This window comes from Falco punctatus, assembly GCF_963210335.1.
Source record: "Falco punctatus genome assembly, chromosome: 4".
NCBI classification, from domain to species: Eukaryota; Metazoa; Chordata; class Aves; order Falconiformes; family Falconidae; genus Falco; species Falco punctatus.
Genome location: NC_137583.1, coordinates 71,278,289 through 71,300,069, shown reverse-complemented (window position 1 = coordinate 71,300,069; position 21,781 = coordinate 71,278,289). Strand labels below are relative to the sequence as shown.

Below are 21,781 nucleotides of genomic sequence, written 5' to 3'. Positions count from 1 at the left end.
AAACACCAACAAACACGCCTTTTTTAGACACACTATTTCTCCATCTACAATCACTTTAGGCGGCAGTCACATACATTACTGATTTGTTCCTGAGTCCTTTTCAGTCTTTGTAACTCGGGCGTATCGGTCACAATACTGAACCCTCTTCCTTTGCTTTCTTCAAAGTCTCTTTTGTATTTTACCTACAGAACAGAAAATACAGAAGAACAGAGTTGTTTTTATTTTCCACAATGTGCCCCTAGAATTGCAGCAATTCTTTTTGACTGTAAATAAAGCACTTGTGAAAGGCTTTCAGCCCTTAAAGGAGAAGCCTGCCTTCACCCACAGAGACAGGCAGCAACTGGGCTCACCTCCACACATACTGCAACTGTGGAAAGATCACTCTCCATGGTCATTTCATTCTCAGAACAGTAACCACAGAACTACAGATGCCAACGCAGCAACAAGCAAGCACTTAGTTTCACACAAAAAAACCCCAGCTATAACTAAACCTGGAGGTCTTCTAATACATAGCTTCACATTTCAGCCTCTCTTCATAATGAGTCTACCAGTCTCTTCCATGGTTAAAACATAAATTACATGCTAAAAGAATGCAGCATGAAAAGTGTATTTAGAATACTGCAAAGTCAAAAATTCTTCAGGTAGGGAATGGCTGCCTGCACAAGCTTGATTTGTCCCTCTTGCACATATACATTAGGATATTGTCTTTAATCAAGTACTCATATATTACCCTTTGACAAGGCCCCCTGCTTTATTCTATACACAGCAGAGATGGTTCTGTATGTGGTTGTATCCTTTTTCTGACCAGACTATTCAAATCCTACTGTCAAGGTAGGGATATTAGTTTCCTCAGGAGCTTTTTTTATAGCTCTCATCACAATCATTACTCAATCTTCATAATGCACCCTGGAAAGTCAAAATGGCATTATCCACACTTTTAGGGCAACCTGCAAACTGAGATGACAAAAGCTTAATTTCTGAAAACATACAGGGGTCTCAGGGTGTTCACTCTCAGATTCCTAACACTTCAATATGTTCAAATTATGGACTTAAGTTACTTGTACAAAAACTCTTCTGCAAATCAATCTTGAGGATCTCAATTTCAATGTAAAGAAACAAGATAAAATCTTCAGTCACTGTTGAGCAACAAACAAAACCGCAGCAAAGACAGAGTTGGGACCCCTGTCTCCACAGATGTATTCAGCTGCCTTATCCATAACAACTTCCTTTTACTTCCTGTGTCCCCTGCTTTAATCACTGCACACATCCAGACTTTGCAACCCATGGGAGAGCAGTACTACCCAAAGCAGTATTCTCCTTTACCCAACTGATAACCCAAAACCATCCAGTTTATGCAGCAAACTTTTAGTTTAAAATTGGTTTAGGCTTATTTAACCAGCAAGTACTTCATGTTATGATGGTGATCCACAGGAAAAAATACCCCAAGATCACAAAAGTAAAGTTTCACAAGGCTATAGAATACAGTTTGTCCTGCCCATTCTAATCCTCGATGAGTATGTCCCTAATCTTCGCTTTTTCTTTAAATGCCGGTTTGCTGTATATAGTTATCATTGTATATAGTTTACATAAGCCACTCATACAAAGCCTCAAGACACTGCATTAAGTGACCACAGCAACAAACTATCATTTTTCCTGTGTTCCACCTTTAGAGCTAGCTGAAATTAATACACAAGTGACTGTAGCTTTCACACAAGTATATTATTTTCCTGCCACACTGAGACTACAGAAACAGCACTTCTGCTCAGGCTTTTGAGAAAAGCATAGGCTGGTGGCCCATGCCTTTCTGTTCATCTTCCCCAGGTTCAACCCCCCTGCACCTTTCTTTCCATTTGACCGACATTATGAGGTATCAGTTTGTCTCCCTCAGCTTCTAAACCAGTCTGCTCCACCTCTCCATGGCTTCTTGCTATGGGGTTTGGGGCTTCTTGCCTTTTTACCCAAAGCACTTCAAATACCTTTCTCAAATACGCTTTTTCCATTGCCTATTATCTCCCTTTACTTCTATCAAATGGCTCTCCCACTGACTCTCAGAGGCTTCCTTCCACATCCTGGGTGGACATAATATTCCAGGATTGTCTGGTGCTCAGAGGTCTTGTGAGTATATATGAACTGTCTTCATTCAAAGGCATACAAATCTTCACAAAATGTGGACAGACTTCCATGGTCAAGGACACGTGCCTAACACAAGACTTTCTTTCATCTCAGCAAGCTTAAACTCCTCAGCCCCAAATGCTAAGACAATAGAACTGTTAAAAAAAAAAAATCAAATAGTGAAAAATTTCAAATGAGGGAATAAAAGTTTGTCCTACTCTCAGCCTTGGAAACAGCTGAGTATTTTGCATAAAAATTCCAGATTTCATCTGAGGCAGACAACTGACATGGAAATGTTCAGCCTTACTGCTTAAAGTATACCAAAAATATGAGCAAGTGAACACATCTTATAATGAGAAATGTGCTCAGCCCTGCCTGTAAGAGCAATCACCTATTGTTAGAAAAGATCATTTCCTGTTATTAGTTTCAAATGTACCAGCATTAACTTCAAATGACCTTTATTCATCTTACAAAGGAACAGAACAAGAACAGAGGGAGGAACTAGATAGTTTTAACTTCACATTACTTTAAGCCTTCAGTCAGATAAAAAGGGCTCCTACTCTCTATTAATAAATCACTGCACAGGAGGAAGGTTGACTATATCCCTCAGAGCAACTACTCTGAAATCATTAAAAAAATAATTTAAAATATTAGCAGAGTTAATATATGCGTTATTGGATTTTGCTACCTAACTTCAAAATGTAGCTTTAAGTTATAAAAATGAAAAAGAAATGTAACATTTCATGATGACCAAAGCTCAGTGCTGGCCCACTAAACCACCAGTTTTAGTAAGTTCAAAAGAACAAAACCCCTCAGTATCCAGAAATGCCAATTAATAAAGATGTCATCAGTCATTCACAACTTGGATTTTTAAAAAAAAATCCTATTCAGCATCAAGAATGCATATGAATGAAGAGAGGAGAAAACAACTGCGAACTGACCTCCAATTTTAGATAACTTAAAAATTCAAGTTTTTTTCACCCAGAAAACCTTCAGTAATTACAAAATCAGAGACTAAAACGCAATTTAATCCTTTAAACTGATTTACAGTAGAAAATATTATGTTGTATAAGAGCCGTAACTGTAACGAATGACTTAACTGTGTACCAGGTCTGGCTGGAATGGATTTAACTTCCCTCACAGCAGCCCATAAAGCGCTGCGCTCAGTATTTGTAGCTAGAACAGTGTTGATAACACAACACTGTGTTTTGGCTGTGGCTCAGCCGTGCTTGCACAGCATCAAGGATGTCTCCCCAGCCTGGGGAACGGGCAATGGGTTGGGAGGTGGCACAGCCAGGACAGATGACCCAAATTTGTCAAAGGGTATTTCATATCATAAAACATCATACTCGGCAACAAAACAGAAGGGGGAGGGGGGCATTCGTCATTAAGGCATTTGTCATCTGAAGCAACCACTGTGCGTACTGAGGCCCTGCTTCCCAGGAAGCGGCCACACATCACCTGCGGATGGGAAGTAGAGAATAAATCTTCTCTCTTTTGCTTTGTTTCTATGTGCAGTCTTTGCTTTTTTCCCATTAAAATTGACCCATGAGGGTTTTTTTATCCTATTTTCTCTCTCTGTGTCCTGCTGAAGAGGGGGAGCGAGAGAGCAGCCTGGTGGGCACCTGGCAGCCAGCCAAGGTCAACCAACCACTAACTGGAACCCTTGAAATCTAGTTTTGAAATGGAAATGTCTATAACCCCTAATGACTGAATCAGAAATGTAGTCATTTCCTACAGAGATGCTTTTTAGCAACTCATCACCAAAATCCCAGCCAGTGGTTGATAATGCCTCTCTCTTGGCTCCAAAATTCAGTGCAGTCCCACAAATGCAGAGCACCCTCCATGGTGACTGCCCTAAAAAATTGATCCTTTGAGAAACAACGTGTGGCATAAAGATTAGAAATATAACAGTAATAAATCACCATAAATGGAAAAGTTTTTAGTGACTATACTTCATGAGAAGTAATCCTGCATAGTGAAAGTATTAAGTGATCCCACAGATCTTTAACAAATCAAACTTCTCTGACTCATGACATCAGCAAGATATCTTTGAGAGGCCCAAAGACAGGATTGTGTAAATCCATTCATGAGGTCAGCATGAAACAACCAAGGACAGAGGGTCCATCTTACTCTACACATAAAATCTTGTGCTGGAAAAAATGCTGCTTCCCCCGCCCCCCCCCCCCCCGCCCCCCCCAGCATACTTGGCACTTGGCAGCAAAGCCATCTATTAGCAAAACAAGATTAATTTTTCCTTGGAAAAATACACTGAAAATATAAATGGAGCCTAAAAGATTGATTATTCTCTTGAGGGTTTTGCCACCCACCCTTAGTCCAGACTCATTTGCAGTAACAGAAGCACGTATCAGTTGAACAAACAACACAGGAGTCCAAATCCCAAACAAAACCAAAAAAAAGAAAAGCACAAATTCAAAATGGTGGATCCTCATGCTCTTATTCTGCATTAAGATCCTCTGCTCTTACTCTCCCCTTTCCATACTCTGCATAGCCCCACAGACTATGGCATCACCATGTCTGATGTCCAGCAAGGAAGAAGTATGCAGGGTAGAATGAGAGGATGGGATCCCTCACACCATGTTTGCCCTGAGAGTAATGTTCACAGACCTACAGTCTTTACCACACCCTGAATATTTATGATTTTGTTTCAGTATGTTGTGTTTGAAGTTTGCCCAGAGCCATCTGCTCCTTCTGTGCCCAGCAAACACAACTACTTCCCAAAGGTCACCATCTGCTAATACATTGGTTTTCACAGACTGGCAAAAAATCTTCTCCACAGTACAGGTCCTAGAGGCGCATCTTGGCAAAGATGCCTCTGTTTGGATCTGCTTCTTCCATAGAGCACCTATATCTATTGAGTTTGCCTTGATTTTTCTTGCTTCTTACAAACATAATGGCAAGACAGAAAAAAATTACTTTGTAAATTAGATTTTTATTAATATGACTAAAAAAATTGTTTACAGGTAAATTAAATGTAAAGAACAAATCCAGACTACACTCAGTAAGACTTCCTTTTAGTTGACTGATCCCTCTAATGAAGGATTCCTAATATTATCCTATCTGACAAAACTAGTTTTCAGTCTTGCCCGCATAGTCTAACACCACACATAGCTCTAAACCCCATTCATCTCCTGCTCATATCAGAGGTACATTTAAGTCCCATCTAAGACCCAACGTTAGTCCGTACCCAATCTGCCCAAGCATTGCTTCTCCCAATGGCAGTAAAACATTGTCTTCCCACTGTCACTCAATTAGAACTATTGTCCACAGTAAATCTAAACAGCCATCTGCAACACAAGAACTGGGAATGGCCCACAGGGCAGACTCAACTGTCCTCAAGTTTTTTATATGAACTGGAAAACAAAACAAAAATCCCCTGAGAGTGCATTTTGCAATTCTTTCATACAGTCTTTAGAATGCACACAGTTATATTTTAGAATTTTTTCCTCTTCATATAGTAAAAAAGCCATTTTTACAACTCACAGCTCTGAAGCATTCATCACAATAGTTGAAACTTTCTGAGAGAAGAAAGTTTCTCATTCAAAGATGTTTTAAATTTGAAAAGGCCAGCACTCCAACACTACAAAAACAATTGCAATTATATGGAGTATAAAGGTTCAAGTGCCGTCACCAACATTAAATATACTGTCTTTCTATACACATCATTCAAACATTGCACAAGTCTGTCTGTGCTACCCTGTAGAGTACGTCTGAGCAAGTCTCCAACCATCTGCAAATCTCTGCACTGGAATTCCCTGAGGACCTTCACAGTTTTGCCAGGGAACTACTTCTAACAAACAAAAATCTTGGAATCCGTGTCAGAACAGTTAAAATGCTGGATGAGTACAAATTAAAATGTATAAATAGTAACTCTGGAGATAATGTCACTATAATGTGGTCTCTTTATACTGAGGATGGTGAGAGTGGCTCACAGGAAAAGCATGGGCAAAAGTGTTCCAGACTCCGGGATGTGTGGGGACAGGAAATTGGAGACCGTGAGAGATCAACAGTTTCAGAATGAGAACAAGACGGCATCCTTCATTTGGATGTGTCACAACAGCATGTGAACAGTAGCTGGGATCCAAGTAAAATTACAACTGCAAAGAGGGCAATCTGAGACTGTTGCAACAGGCTTACATACAAGCGAGTCACCTAGGCTCCACTCCATCAGAAGTTATTCCCACTAAAATTACTTCATTGCTTCTGCCCAAGAAATTATTTTTATGCCACTAAGTATGGTCCTCAATGCCTTGCACCTTGATTTGCTATTGAGCAAACTGGACATCAGTCATGTCCTTTTCTCTTAAAATACAGCAGTAATGTTCTCCAAAGTCTGCACACACAGAGGCTACATAAAAAACAAGCCAGTGGCAGATCAAGCTATTTTACCCCAACTTCCACCAGCAATTGTTGTCCATTCAATTTGTGAAACAAACTTTACATCAACATTTTAGAATCAGTAACAAAACTCCATGCAGAACTGCAGCTGAGGAGAGATGATGTTGCAACCTTCCTGTCAGAGATAAACTATCAGGTCTCCTGTACACTCCCTTGGTATATCACTTGGTATGTTCTTTGTTTACCTAGTTTATCTCCAAGGAACAGAAGTCTAAGGAAGGAGGTGACAGATTTCTTAGTCTACCACAACAGAAATAGATCTGCCTTTACCATATCTCATATCCAGGTAGAAAATGAAAGATCAATATATATATAATCTAAATGCAACCTGATAAATTACCACAAATTTTAATACCCTCTAAAATGAAACTAGTGACAGAGCAAGCTCCTTCAAACAGAAAGATATTTATCAGATGTAAAGGGAGTAAGGAGAAAAAAAATACATCGCTATATTTAAATGCCTCTTATAGATTTGCTAAATCCTGAAATATGAAAAAAAAAAAAACCAACCAAAAAACAAAAAACACAACAACAAAAAAAAAAACACTCCAGGGTCTGAACTAAACATACACTCACTGTCTTGCTGTTCTCTCCATCAGCAAGGAGAATGGTCAGGCAACCACCACAAAAATGATGAACTCATGAGCACGCTGAACAAAGTACGCAGTAAATCACAAGCACATGTGAGCTTGCTCTGCCTGCTCTCCAAGGTGGACAGAAAATGCGTAACTGCTGGCTGGCTAGGGCATCAAGACTGAGCTAGTAAGTCCTGCTGAGAGGTAGGATATGTTCACTCGGGCTCAGCGCCATGCAAACAAACCATGGTCATGCAGCCTTTAGTTGGCTCATACTACTAGCAGAGCTCAGGGGCGTCTACCCACTGGGTACAAGAAACATATAACCCAAAAATGCACAAATTCACATCCACAGAAAAGACAGGCAGCCACAACAACAACTGGGTGGGCCACGCTGAGAAACTCCAAACATTCTCCTCCCTGCAAAAAAACACCAAATAAAAAACAGCCAAAACCTACCTAATAAATCTTCCAAATAACACAAGGGCCACAGTGGTCCAAAAAGTGTAGAAAATTCACACAAAGAATCAAGCCAAGAACTTAACCTAAAAATACAGCATAGGATGTAAAGAAGATTGACCCCAGAAGGGATGCAAAGTCTGACCTCAGAAAACTGTAATACAGACCAAGGGCGCAAGTTGTAGTCATATATTACAAAAGGTAACCAAAACAAACACTAATAAGCAGCAGAAGCCAGCATATGACAGGAGCGGGGTGGAGGATCTGTAAAACTTTCATGAACAACTGCCAAAAAGTCAGGGAACATTCGCTGCTGTGGCATAAGAAAGAGGCTGAAATGAGGCCAACTGAGAGCAATGCAGCCCAGAAAAAAAAGTGCAGAGGAAAAGGGTCTGAAAAATCTAGATTTGAGCAACACCGACATGCAAGCATTACAGAAAAGAATGGGACACTGTGCAATTATACCCTCTGGTCTCTGCTAACAGTTAGCTAATGTGAGGTCTCTCATGTCTGTCACTCAGATGCCATGTAGCTGGCACCTTATATACTACTCATGTTAGTAACTATCCTCATGTCTCCTACAGCTCCTTTTGTCTGCTTCCTTGGTAAGGATATGCCATCTCTTATTCCATGAAGTTAAGGGATCATTTGCCGTTTAGGTGCTCATACAGAAGCTCCTTACAACCTTTTATTCTGCCGTTTATTGGTTATTTCTTGGAAAATTATATATGAAGCAGAAGCCTGCAGTGCAACTCAGGTTGCAAAATCCATGCCCACTGTACACACCCCGTGCCACCTTTGCCATATTGGTTGTTGTCTCATGCAGTCAGTTCCTCTGTCCCTGTATAACCAAGGGCAGGGGAGAGGGACGACCTATCTTTTCCATTTAACTGTAAGCAGATTCCAAAATCCTTAATTTTTTTCTGCCCTCCAAGTTACCTTTCTGCCACTCAGTAATGAAGATAAAAGCCCAGACTATTGAAGGCACCGTGATGTTACCCTAGTGCTTTAGAAGGAACTTCCTTTCTAAAAGTTGGAAGTAAAAAAGGAAAAAAATAGTAAAGTCCATAAAATCAACCTCCAGTTAATGCCTGCAGCTTGGCACCCGCAGGCTATTTTTAGTTCAACTCTAGCTAGAATGTGACAGTAAACACCATTTTCTTGAGATTGTAAAATCTCCATTTTGTTCTTTATTTTGAAGTGGGAAGGAAAGGAAAGTGAATGGAAAACAACAGAATTAAGACGGGTAGTTTCATACCAGAAAATAACACAGCAGTCAATTCAGCCTTGTATGTTTAAATTTTCGTTTATTTTCAACTCTAAATGTCAGATATTCATAAGAAATTTCAGTTGCAGAGGGGAAAACCACAGAAAATATTGTTTTGTCCCAAATACAATTTCAAAAACTACCAAAAGACAGGTGTTTGTGAAGAGAACTGAATCATTGCAAATGTTAAACTTTGGAGTAGTCTGTTAGCTGAATCACTTAAGACGGAATAATTTCTTATACAATTCAGTATGTAGGCAGCCTCCTATAAATGTGAATCTCATATTTACATCATCAGCCTCTCAAATATCATAACAACAAGCGAAGTAAAACTGTTAGAAGCATAGGAAACTCATACAATTCCAGAACTACAGCCACGTGAACTGAGATCAGAAGATGCCTAAGGTCACCAGTAAAATCAAGTGTTGCAACCTGGTTCTGACTGCCTTTTCTTCACCTACTCTGATCTTTGACTCATCTGAGTATACAATTTCTGACACCTACAAATTGTTTGTCTGTACACCTAAAAAACGCTTACACAAGTAATCTACCTCATTTGCAAAGATTGCAAAGGCTCATCGCCCCAGAGTCCCTGGCTCAAGCTCACACTTCCCCATGCACATCAGGAACTGGATGCCAGTCCTGCCACAGCTCTCAGGGAAAAAGACACAGGTTGTCCTAGACTCCTGAAGCTATAAGACCCAAGCAATACATATCAAAAAATCTTAGCCACATGCTCAAGGGAAAACACTACAGTGAGAACATGATCTCTTGGGGATAGTTTTTTAGTGTTGATGGTAACAGGGAAACTAGGCTACTCCATTTGTCAGTTATCTAAGTAAAATGGGCAATAAAAATACATCCAGTCCCCACATCCCACCCCCAGAAAAACACATGCTTCGCAGACTCTCACTTTAACATCCTTAAACTGAGATCAATCATTAAATCATCCTCCAAGCCTGGCCTTCAATTTTAGGATCTTTAGGAGCCTCAGCTAAAGCTTGTTACAGTTAATAGGAAAATTCCAAGTAATTTCAGTTTATCCCTTAATACAGCCATTATCCCAGAGAACCACTGAGATGGTGATAACTGGCCAGGAACAGTGGGCTCATCAGACAAAAAGCAGATGTCTCTAATACAGACACGTACACACAACCTCATCAACCAGCCAGCTTTTACAGTGAGTAGAGAAAAACAGGTATTTTAAAGAACAACTTGGCTCATCCTGCAGAAGATATTTAAAACATCTTAAAATGTAAAAATACATCTTCAAAATACCTACAATATCTTTAGATATCTTAAAAAGACACCTAAAGTCAAGTGAAATGAACTCTATCCAGAGTTCTTGCACTCTTCATCATGTTGTCTTTACATCTCCTGTCATGCTGTACTTCTGTGAGCTGCTTCAAAATGAATTCATGACCAGTTTCCTGACTCTTCAGAATTCTAGAGCTGCAAACAGATGCCAGTACTGAGTTTAGTGTGGGATCAGTTTTCAGATGCAGAAACTATCAGCTGCATACAGCAGTGTTTTTTAAATTGAGAGCTGAATCACCGGATTTTTTCAAACTGTGCCTGTAGAGCAATATGTAAAACCAAACTAAAAGAGTGGTTATTTATGATGTGCAAAGGAACAAGAAGGGCAAGGTACCCTTTAAATATATCCATTATTCATTCCTACTGAATACACATGAATTCTGCTTCAAACAGTGAGAGATATGTTGTGAGAGATGCCCTTCTAATAAAAACAAAGCAGGAATGTTAGTACCAGAAGGTTCCCTGCAGGCTAAAAACTGACAGTTGGCTAGGGTAGGATCAGAGCAAAAAGTGGGGTGTAGCAGCAGGGCCTGCTTACACACAGAAAAAAATCTGAAAGAAAACGAAGGCTCCACAAATGACAGAAATTATTCCAGAAAAGAACTGAAAACGTTTAAAAACACACACACAAAAAAAAAAAAAAAAAAAAAAAAAAAAAAAAAAGGCAACCCAAAGCCCCAAACCGAAAAAAACCCTCATTGTTTCAGAAAAGGAAGGGCAGGCATCCCCAAGGAGCAAACAGGAGCTGTACGTTGCATTTCTTATCAGAGATGTTACCTAACAATGAGTGAGAAAGAGGGAGGGAAGAGAAAGAGAACAGTTACAAACCACTCCAGTTGTAAAAACTTCTCCCTTTGTTAACTGGTCTAGTGGAAAGAAGGTGAGAATTTTAAAGAAGGATCATTGTTATTTAAATGCTATCTGGTGCTGCTTTTTCAAAACTTCCTTAGAAATGCATAATAAAATCAACTGTCTTTTAGTTCCAAGCAGTAAAGACACAGGCTCGGCTTTTGCGGGGTTGTTTTTTCCCTTTACTGGCCAGGTAGAACTAGGAGAGAAGTCATTGCCTCTTCTAAAAGAGAGGAATGACATTCCTAAATCTGTATACATTCTACCCTCTGGTTGCTTTTAGGTTTTGAAAACATATACACTGATGAGCTTTATCATAACTGTAAAGCCTTCTACTTGGGAAATAAAGTAGACTGAAAATAACTTTGTCATAACTTTCAGTACTGTTTATTTTACTTTGTCACCTCTAATAAGCAGGAACTTATCCCTCCCAAGACAAGCTAAACTTTTGATTTTAAGGGGAGTAGTGGCAGGGATAATCTGATATTAACGATACAAACTCTATGTGCCACTTGTATGCAAGGAAACAGGAGAAGTGGCACACTGTTAAAAAAGAACCACTGAAAGATGCTAATTTTCTTAGACATGAAATAGTTTGCATATTTTTTAGAGATTTGTTTATCTGGAAGGGAGAAGGCTCAGCCTACATTAAGCCAGCATGCTATCCCCTTTTTAATATCTCAGGAAACATCACATTCTACAGGTAAGTTGCAACCAGGATTTTGGTCTGCCCTGTTCAATTCAGCTGTGCAGGGAGGTATATTCCACAGAAGTCAAATACAACTTCTGTACAGCCTGCACAAATCAAATAGGCTGAAAAAAAATATACATTTAAATGCACTGAAATGGTCATTAATTGCAGAGAATTTTGTCCAGATCCCACAGGACCCTCATGCACTGGCATTAATAGGAAAAGGCACAACTTCTTGCAATTGCACAATATGCTTTCCAACATACTTATTTGAGTTACAGAGATTAAACACAAACTTCCCAGGTTCCAAACCATTATTGTCCTTTTCCTTGAAAAATTTTATTATTTTCTGCTGTGGGAAAACATAGTTACTCACAGCAGTATGTTTGATCATCAGGTCTCCTGTCAACTTCAATGAACATTCATATATTTTGAGAAATGGTAAATACTGCAAAATCAATTCTAGCATAACACAGAAAAGAAGTGTGAAGACAAACACTGTCTCTCTACAATGGACAAGCCCCAAAAAGCACCATCCCTGCCACTCCATGCAACTGCCTATGTAAAGCACATTTGATACATTATGCCTTGATGCTTAATCCGGCCAAATAGGAGTAACTCCGGGCAGGCACTTCATGGGCATTATTTCCATTAAGACACTGGGTTTATGTTATTTTCCTATCACAAAACTTAAACGCACATTTTAAGTCCTGCCTCCTCTAAAGATATAAAGGGAGTATTTCCCAAAGGATAGGAAGTTTTGAAAGGAGGACGCTCTGATGTTTTTTCTCTGAAAGATCTCCCACTGCTGAACTGGCGTGCATGCACTGTCATGGGACTGTGTCCAACCTACTGTAACCCTCAGGAACATGGGCCTCTAGAAACTCAGCTTCAACTAGTCAGTGTTTGAAGGGGACTGTTCTGCGTGATGGCTTGCAGCCATCTAGGGAGACCACATTAGCAATGAGGCAATCATTGGTAGAACAAATAGTGAAGCTCAAAGCCTGCCAAATGAAGGATGACTGCCGCTTCTGACACTTCCAAAATATGTTGGAAATAGGTACATAATGTAAGAGGACAGTGAGCAAAGAAATAGAGACACCATACACCCAGCACAAGACAAGAGAGCTCCGAGAAGAAAGTTCAATGCTGCCACAACCACTGCCAGACCACAGCACAGGAAAGGAATCCCAAGAAATTCATAGATACAGGTACAATGTACACACATCATTACAGACAGTTGTTACACTGCTGAATACCAAGCTTATTATTTCTTTTATTTCCTCACCTGTTTACATCCTTCTCTTGGCACTTACAGATGAAGTATAAGTTCTTTTCAGGCAGATACTGGGTTATTTGTGTTGAATCTACTCCGCTCTCCTGAGACCCCACCTGGAATATGGTACTCAGCTCTAGGAACCCCAACACAAATAGGCCATGGACCTGTTGGAGTGAGTCCAGAGGAGGGCCATGAAGGTGAACAGAGGACTGGAGCACCTCTCCCGTGAAGACATGCTGAGAGAGTTGGGGATGTTAAGCCTGGAGCAGAGAAGGCTCCAGGGAGACCTTACAGCTGCCTTCCAGTACATAAAGGGGGCCTACAAGAGTCAGAGAGGGACTTTTTACAAGGGCATGTAGTGATAGGGCAAGGAGTAATGGCTTTAAACTGAAAGAGGGTAGATTTAGATTAAATATGAGAAAGAAATTCTTTACTGCGAGGGTGCAGGAACAGGCTGCCCAGAGAAGCTGTGAATGCCCCATCCCTGGCAGTGTTCAAGGCCAGGCTGGATGGGGCTTTGAGCAACCTGGTCTAGTGAAGGTGTCCCTACCCATGGCAGGGGGGTTGGAACCAGGTGATCTTTAAGGTCTCTTCCAACTCAACCCATTCCATGCTTCACTTTATGATTTTATGAATTTGAACAGCTCCTAGTAAAGCACTTATGCTAGGACTAGAGCCACTAGATACTGCCCTAATCCAGGTATTTGCTGAGAGCTGACATAGTGGCAGCCATTTTCTCTGCCAGAATTCAACCAAGGTGTTCAGACAGACACCTACACTCACGAAGTCACCATGCCCAGGGGTTCACATCAGCGTCATTCAAGGTATTTGAGGTCTACAAACCAGCAGTGTCCAGGCAATTGGCTACAAAGGCAGAGGAAGGAAGGAGAAGAGGCAGGAAAGGCCTGGCAGCAGCTAAGTGAGAAGTTACACTCCATTCCCTGACCCAGACCTGTGTCAATATGGTGTGTTAACGCTGCTTGTCCCAAAGACGTATCAATACTGACACAGACACTGCCTATACCAGACTTCTATAATGTGTGAGAAGCACACATCTGAACAGCTCGTCTGTCACTGTGCACATGGTGCAGCTCATATGGCATACGGCACTGGCATGGGGAGCGGAGCGGAGCTGCAGTTCGTACCAGAGAAAAAAATATTTTTGGTTAGCTTAGTCTAACTCCTGCCACTCAGAGCAAACTGAACAGTGTGTGCACTATTGTATCATCCATCTCTGATCATGTCAGTCCCAGCTCACACTGTCACACCACTGACAACAGTTTTAGTTCAGATCTGGCCCTCAAATCAACGAGGCATCAGATGGCAAGCTGCAGGCTGCTCCATCCAAAACACCCTGTTCTTCAGAGTGGTTTTCTACTCATTTGCTGCACACCTGTAATAGCCATGGGGGTGGGGAGAAGCTCCTGGAGGACTCCTGGCAGGTTCACCCTGTTGGATTCTGCTTGCAATGCGAGCTCCGCATCCCACCCCCGCAGCAGTGGGAGCAAGCGATGGTCAGGGTCAGGCCTTCGCTTGCAGCCCCAGAGGCAGCTCAGCAGAGCAAGATCTGCAAAACACATGCCTGAGAGCTGGCAGCTCATGGGAGATGGAGCAGGACAGCGAAAAGGGAGTGGGATCCACTTACCTGACAGGGAGAACAGCAGGGAAGAGATTGCAAGGAAAAACTTAAAGAGGGTTTGTGATGTTTGCCTGGCTGCATGCAAACATTCTTGGGATCCTAAAAAATGCTAGACCTGTCTAAGTAAATTTGCTAAAGAAAAATGGTGGGGAAAATATATTTGGCATTGCTAGGATACCAGGTGGCTTCACTGTTTGGCAACCATCTGGTCTCAGTTTTCTCTTTGTTAATAGCACCAGCATCAAATGAGACAGAAATAGGAAATGTTAACTATTAAAATATACACAATTAGACAAATAAAGGCTACCATAAAGCAAAGGGAATCAGCAAATGGACAGCAGTGTCAAACACATGGCAATTCATTTAAAAAATAAATAAATAAAGGCAAGGCCATCCTGAATCATAACTAAATAGCAGTTAATTCAATGCTTGTAGTATTACATATGAATTATGGCATTTTTGTCAATGGTTTATCATTGTCCTCCCCTCCAGCTACTCCACAGTGAAAGAGAGCAGAAACAGCCAGAAATATTCAGATTACAAAGAAGGCAACTCAACACGGAAGAGAAAAAGTAGAGGAAGGAGGGGAACAGCAGCAGGGCCAGAGCTCTAGGTGAATACAAAGGACCAAACCAAAGACCCACATGTATTGATCTGTCATTTAAAATTAAATTAAAAAGAAACCATATTTGAATTTCACATGGAATTTTTTTGTCAAAGATAGTGGTAACTGCACAAAGCACTTAAGATTTCTCTGAAGTCTCATTGCTTCAAGATGGTTATTACCATCCCAAACTAGGATCAGTTATTTAAAATATGAAGCATCTGCAAGGCTAATTTTTCAGATGGGAGAGAGCAAAGACAATCTGCAGGTTCATTTGCCTCCATGAAGAATCCCTTGTTTGCACATATGCAGTAGGCAATTACGTGACATGTTACTTTTGCACATTATTAATCTACACCTACAACAGGTCTAATTGCAATTTTGTGGGCAGAGTTTAAAGACTTTAGTGCAAAGTGTTTGCCTTTTTTATTTTAAAGATTAAATAAACCACCAAGTAGAAACAGAAAAATAACAACTATAGCAAGCAAATCTAACTTAAAAATTGAAGCAGAGAAGCAGTTCAGTAACCAGAGACCCTTATGGCCTCTGCCACTTGACTTCATGGTTTTATTCCAGCTGTCAGAGAAAACAATAGATAAAAACACAGCACGAAGATTGAATATTTGAAAAATGCAACTATGTCCCATAAATGCCAACATATATAATGTAATCATTGCCATCAAAGACTAGCATCCATTTATTACCATGGTACATTGCAGAAACTTGCCATCACAATCATATTGTACACCAAGATCAAAAACAACTCAGCTGTGAGGTTAACTCTCAACTGGTAACTTGATTTTTTTATTTTTTAAAAAAATTTCTTTTTATTAACTTCTTTTCACCAGCACTGCATTGTGTAAACTTTTTTGCCCATTTCCACCTGCCAGGTAAATTTCTGACAAATACTTTATCCTCTGAAATTATTAATTACTGGTAAACACCAACTGAGGCTTTTATTGGTTCAAGTTAATAAAAGGAGTCCCGCTGAACAGAGATCAAAGGACACACCAGGCAGAGTGAGAAAGAACCTATGATAAACATCAGGAGCCCTGAAAATACAGCAACACTGCCACAGGGCTGCAGCCCCGTGGCACCTGAGGGGAATCCTGTTCAAACCTGTACCGAGGGCTGTGCACTGGCATCTTTTACCAAGTGCACAATGCAGTGTTCATTGGAGCACCATAGCCTCAATACCCTATTTACACTAGTGATACCATGACAAAAATAACTACTGTGGAAACACTAGTTAACAGGAGACCAGTGACCCTGTCTCTTCTCAGCCACCCATCACTCTGCTGAGTCAAGAACTAAAAATTTAAAGCACAGAAAATACATGACTAAGTGATGACGTAGAGCGCTCTTCAGAGAAAGAACTAAAAGTGACCTGAAAGAACATTCTTGGTATAATCCTACACTTCAAACTAATCTATGAAATTCCATCTCCATTTCTATTACTTTTTAATAGAAAATATATAAGATTTTCCAGTTTTATGGGGGAAAAGTACACATATATCTGTGCTGCCATGACTGTTAGCAAATGCTTGAGGACTTGGAATTAAAGGCCACATCTAAATTGTATTTTGGTATGGATTTATAGAGTGTCATTTTGGTAACATGGAAATAATCAATACGTATCAAAGGTGGATTATTTTACTAAAACTCCCTATCATGCACACTTAATCTCCTAGAACTTCTTGCTTATGCTCTCTTTGATGTGATAACTGTTAAAAAGACTGTGTAAAAAAATTTAAATCTTTGCATAGTGTTTTCAAACTGGGGACACGCCATTCTCTCGGAGCTATTCAAGCCTGCCATTATTTCAGATGCTGAGAGTAGTATGTAAAGAAACCAGGCAGGCTGAGCTGCAGGAACACAAATGTTCGAGTCACTGCAAACATACTTGTTACCAAGATGCAGAGTGTTACTACTGTGTTTTGGCTTAGGAAAGCTATCCCCGACGAACTGAAATTGTTGCTTTTTTAAGTGTCAGTGGGTATTTATATCACAGTTCATCATAATCTTCTACAACAGTCTCATCTCTTTAAAAGGTATGAATTTAGTTTTTCTTAGACTGATCCATAAGTCAACACAAAGCTCCCAATTTTGACTATGAAGTAAGGAAATCAGTTCAGCAAATATGGTAAACTGTTCATAATTTCTGTTATTAAGTGTAATATATAGTAGTGACTGGCCACATAAACCATCACAGATGTCATAAACCAGGCTGAGTAACCAGCCTGGTAGCACAACAGTTTTCTGTAACATTTCCCACATTTATACCTTGAATTTAGAAACAAACAAATTCAAGAAAACTGTACCAGCTGGTGGAAGTAAAACACAAACAGATCATGTTCTGTTTTTATTTGAAATGGGTAGGTGGTGATCAAGCATCTTGTACTTTAGAGTTCTCCAAGTCCTTGCCTACTAATTAAATTCAGACACTGACCAGTGACACATTTCAGTTTGACCTCAGCCACCTAATGCTCTCTAAAGAATGTACAGGGAAAAAGGTCAAACAAATTCCAACTTACTTTTAACTACAGCTTGAAATCCTCTGTGAACTCCACAACACATCTTGCTTCTTTAAACGTCAAAACAGCTTTTAGCACAGCCCAGAGAAACTATCTTTCCCATGAACCTTTTTATGATTCCTTCAGTTTACACTACAGCAATTCCGTGACTCCAGTAATTACATACATATCTTACAACCAAGAAAGACTCAGTAAGCAAAATAGGACACTATTCTGTCTCCTCAAGAAAAACTCAAAAATTACCCAAGCACAGTATATAATATGTACTCCAAAGTGATACACAGCCCTTAAAGTTAGCACTGATTTTACTGAAAGTTCCATAACTAAATCCACATAAATCTGGTGTTTAGGTCAATCCGCTCCTTTTACCATAGCGGGATGGAAGTGCCAGGTGCAATTCCAGCTGATTCAGCTGGAATTTCTGCCAGGAATTCAAGGGAGTGTACATAGCTGCAGATGCTCGACCACATTTTGAATGGATGCAGTGTATGCTTTTCACGTGCTTAAGTTGCTCTGCCAGCCAGTGCAACAGAGACAGTGCCACAATCCCAAACTCACACTTCCTGCTTCAAAGCAAATACTGCCAGGTGTGCTACCTCCATCCATACTGGGATGCACAGGGACTTCAGATGAAGTTGAGAAAGGCTTCTCAGACCCCTGCTGAGCCATCACTCACGTTATCGGCTGACTCTCAATAAGGAGAAAGCAGAAAGCAGAGGCAGAGTTTGCTCCCAGACACCTTTTTGCAACACATTCTGAAATACCATCTATTTATTCTTTTTTCTTTGCTGAAAAAAATACAGACCCAGTGTAAGACCCACACTTAAGAAATATGAAAGTTTCTTGTAATTTACTCATCCATTTCTAAGTCCTAAACAGGTTAGAAATACCCACCTAAATCCCAATGTTGTAACAATGTAAAGGGTTCAAACCACTCCACAATAAGCCAGAAACACTACTGGCCATTTTTAATATATATTATGCCATTGACACTTGAGAAACTGAGTGAATAACACAAGGTGGATTTACCTCCACCATAGCTATTTCTCCAGCCCCTATCACATTAGCGTACAGGGATCACACAATAATTAGCTAGAACACAGAACATGTTCTGAAAAAGTCTGTTTGCCACAATCCTTCAACTCCCATTTCAACGAGGTCTAAATGTTTAAAGTGTTTTCTTCTTAACCTCTTCTTTCTCCCATGCTCTCCTGGGTTTTCTTCTCTTTTTCATCTCCCTTCCCCCCCTAACCCATCAGCAGAGATGGAGCCTTTTTCTTTACGCTCATAATCAATCCTCCCAAGCTGGATTCCACTGCATCTTGACATAACAATCAATTACTTTCCACAACCAAGGGTTTCTAGAGAAAAACAGTCCAACATAAAGCTTTCCTTATTTGTTTTACAAAAGCAAACATGAACTTTTGAACAAAATTTTAGGGATGAAATAGCTATTGGTTTGACAGATAACTATGCCATTTCAGTGCATGCAAAATTTTTCTTAGAAAAGATCAGAGAAAAAGTTAAGGAGACCAAAAAGTATGGTAAGAGAGAAATGTGAAAAAAGAAGGACAGGTTATTAACAGAAGACTGTAGAAACAAAAGGAAACTAACTGAAATAATAATGAACAGAGTGGCAAGACAAAAAAAATTTAATAGGAAATAAATAACAGATGGACTACATTCAGGACCTTCACAACATCAGCCTCATTTACAAATAGCTTTTTCCTTGTCTAAATCACAACTCGGGCTTTTATTTGGTGAGCCAGCTCATCATAAGACTGTAGAAGAAAGAAAATGGGATAATAATAGGAATAATACTAAGATGGTAAATGTTTTAAAGAATAAAGTAAGTTCCAAAACCCACAGATTCACCTATTCTTATGAAAATACAAGTGCTAATATGTAGCACTGGCTAAGACTACTATCCATATACTAGCAGGCTAAATCTGAAGTCCCAAACGAGTGTGTTTATAATGCTGAACTAGAAGACAGCAATACTGGCTTATCTTTTCTTCCCACACACACACCAGCAAAAAGCCATCAATGTGTTATTTCGTAACTGCAAGACATTTTCTTACACATTTATTTTGTTATACCCTGAAACACAGGAGGTCAGTACTGCACTATCTTAAGAGTTTTCTATCAGCTGCCATAGAATTGAAAGTTAGTTTTCTTATTTTCAAACATATGGTCTGATATATTTCCCAGGAGGGAAGGAGGCAACATTTAACCCTCTTCCTTGTTCTTTATTTCTATTTTATGACTAAAACCATTTTTAAAAAAAATACGTTGCTTTAATCTGGGGGATTTTTTTTCCTTTTCTTCCTTCTTGAAACACTGCATCTGTGAGCCTTACAGTTTTTAAGGGTCCCTGTACATTTACTGTGCTGCATCCACATAATTCAGATGCTTTAATGCACTCTTCTTTTGATGAAGGACAGAATCTGATCTATTGTCCTGCTTCAGGTTATATTCTAAAATGACAAGAAAAATGTTTACAGTAAATACTGTTTATGCAAACGTGATTGTCATCTAATCATTTTGCCTCAATTTTTGCTTTTAGTTTTGCCTATTAACCCATGTAATGCCACGCTTTTTACATATGTGCTACAATAAATGCTTGTCATATTTCGAAGGAAAAGATCAACACAAGGGAATTTTTTCACATGATACTCTCAGTGAACTCCAGTGAACTCCTCCTCCCACTCCTGACAGTATTTGTCTGATGTTTTTTGCTGCATTCACAATTTGTGCCCCTTGAACAGTGCAATCAGGAACTGCAATACAAATATCAGTATATATTTATTAATATACGGAATATATTTTTATTGCCTGGTTTTATTGCCTCTTTCAAAAATTCAAAAATAAACTTTCTTAAAGCATAATTTGAGCAATCTCCCTTAAAGCTAAAAATGAGCAGCTCTGAAAATTTTACATAAACAGTAACAGAAAAATAAACACCTGCAGCATAAGTCCTAGGAGAGCTTGCATCCTATTTAAGATTTAAAATTAGACTATTTTACAAGGCAGAAAAAAACCAAGAAATCTCACTGCTGTTTAAACACCAGTATCTTTCAACCTAAAATCACCCTGTCCACAAGGAATATCTGCTAAATACAAGAAACACTTGGCTAAAAGCAACTAAACATTATCATAAACAGGACTTTCATTGTCAGGTAGTAATTACTGGATATTATTCATCTACTGTGTTAAAAATAAGACAATTGACCTTATTTATGAGATCACAGAACTAACACATGAGGAGAAACTAAGCACCCCAGTTACCAGAGCACTGAGGAGCAGACCTTAGAAGATGCTGATTCCTATCAAGTGCACTGTTTACTGAACTATATTTCCTTTTCAGTTGTAGCAGTTTGTTTTTTTCAAAATCCCCTGAAATCTATGTAATGGTATCTTATATATTTATTACATCTTGCCTGTGTTTAGAAAATTATTTTAAAAAATAATCTCCAAACCAACAGTCTTTATTTTCATGACGAATGATTGCAAAGCAGGTTGGAGATCATCTGGTCCAACCTTCTGTTGAAAGCATGGCCTTAGACCAGGTTATCCAGTGCCCTGTCAACCAAGACTTGGAATTTTTCCAGCAAGGGCGATTCCACCACTTCTCTGAGCAACTTACTCTAATGGTTAACTGTTCACATGGTAAAGTCATTTTTTTTCTCATACCAGGGACAGAATTTCTCCTGAGGCAACTATTTGCATTGCCTCTTCTACCGCCATGCAATCTTGCAAAGAGAGAACCTCCACCATGCCTGTAGCTGTTTTAGTTATTGGAAGATTGTGATTAGATTTCCCCTTAGCCTTCCCTTCTCCAGACTGAGAAAAAACATTTCCTGCAGTCCTACTTCAGACATCAAGTTGTCCAGCCCTTTTATCATCTTTGTGGCTGTACTGGGTCTGGATGGGATGTAGTTTAGTTTCTTCGTAGCAGCTTGTATGGTGCTGTGGTTTAGATTTGTGACCAAAACAATGCTGGTAACACATTAATGTCTTAACTTGCAGAACAGCG

General features: G+C 39.6%; 1 protein-coding gene across 3 annotated transcripts in view; it reads right to left on the bottom strand.

Annotated features, from left to right (window-relative positions):
* NEBL (nebulette) overlaps nt 1–21,781 on the bottom strand; it is a 309,240-nt gene that overhangs the window by 159,340 nt on the left and 128,119 nt on the right. For all 3 annotated transcript variants that reach the window (XM_080382351.1, XM_080382349.1, XM_080382350.1), the window contains exon 4: nt 75–182. In XM_080382351.1, coding sequence (XP_080238477.1) covers nt 75–182 — 108 coding nt within the window. The remainder of the gene's footprint in view (nt 1–74; nt 183–21,781) is intronic.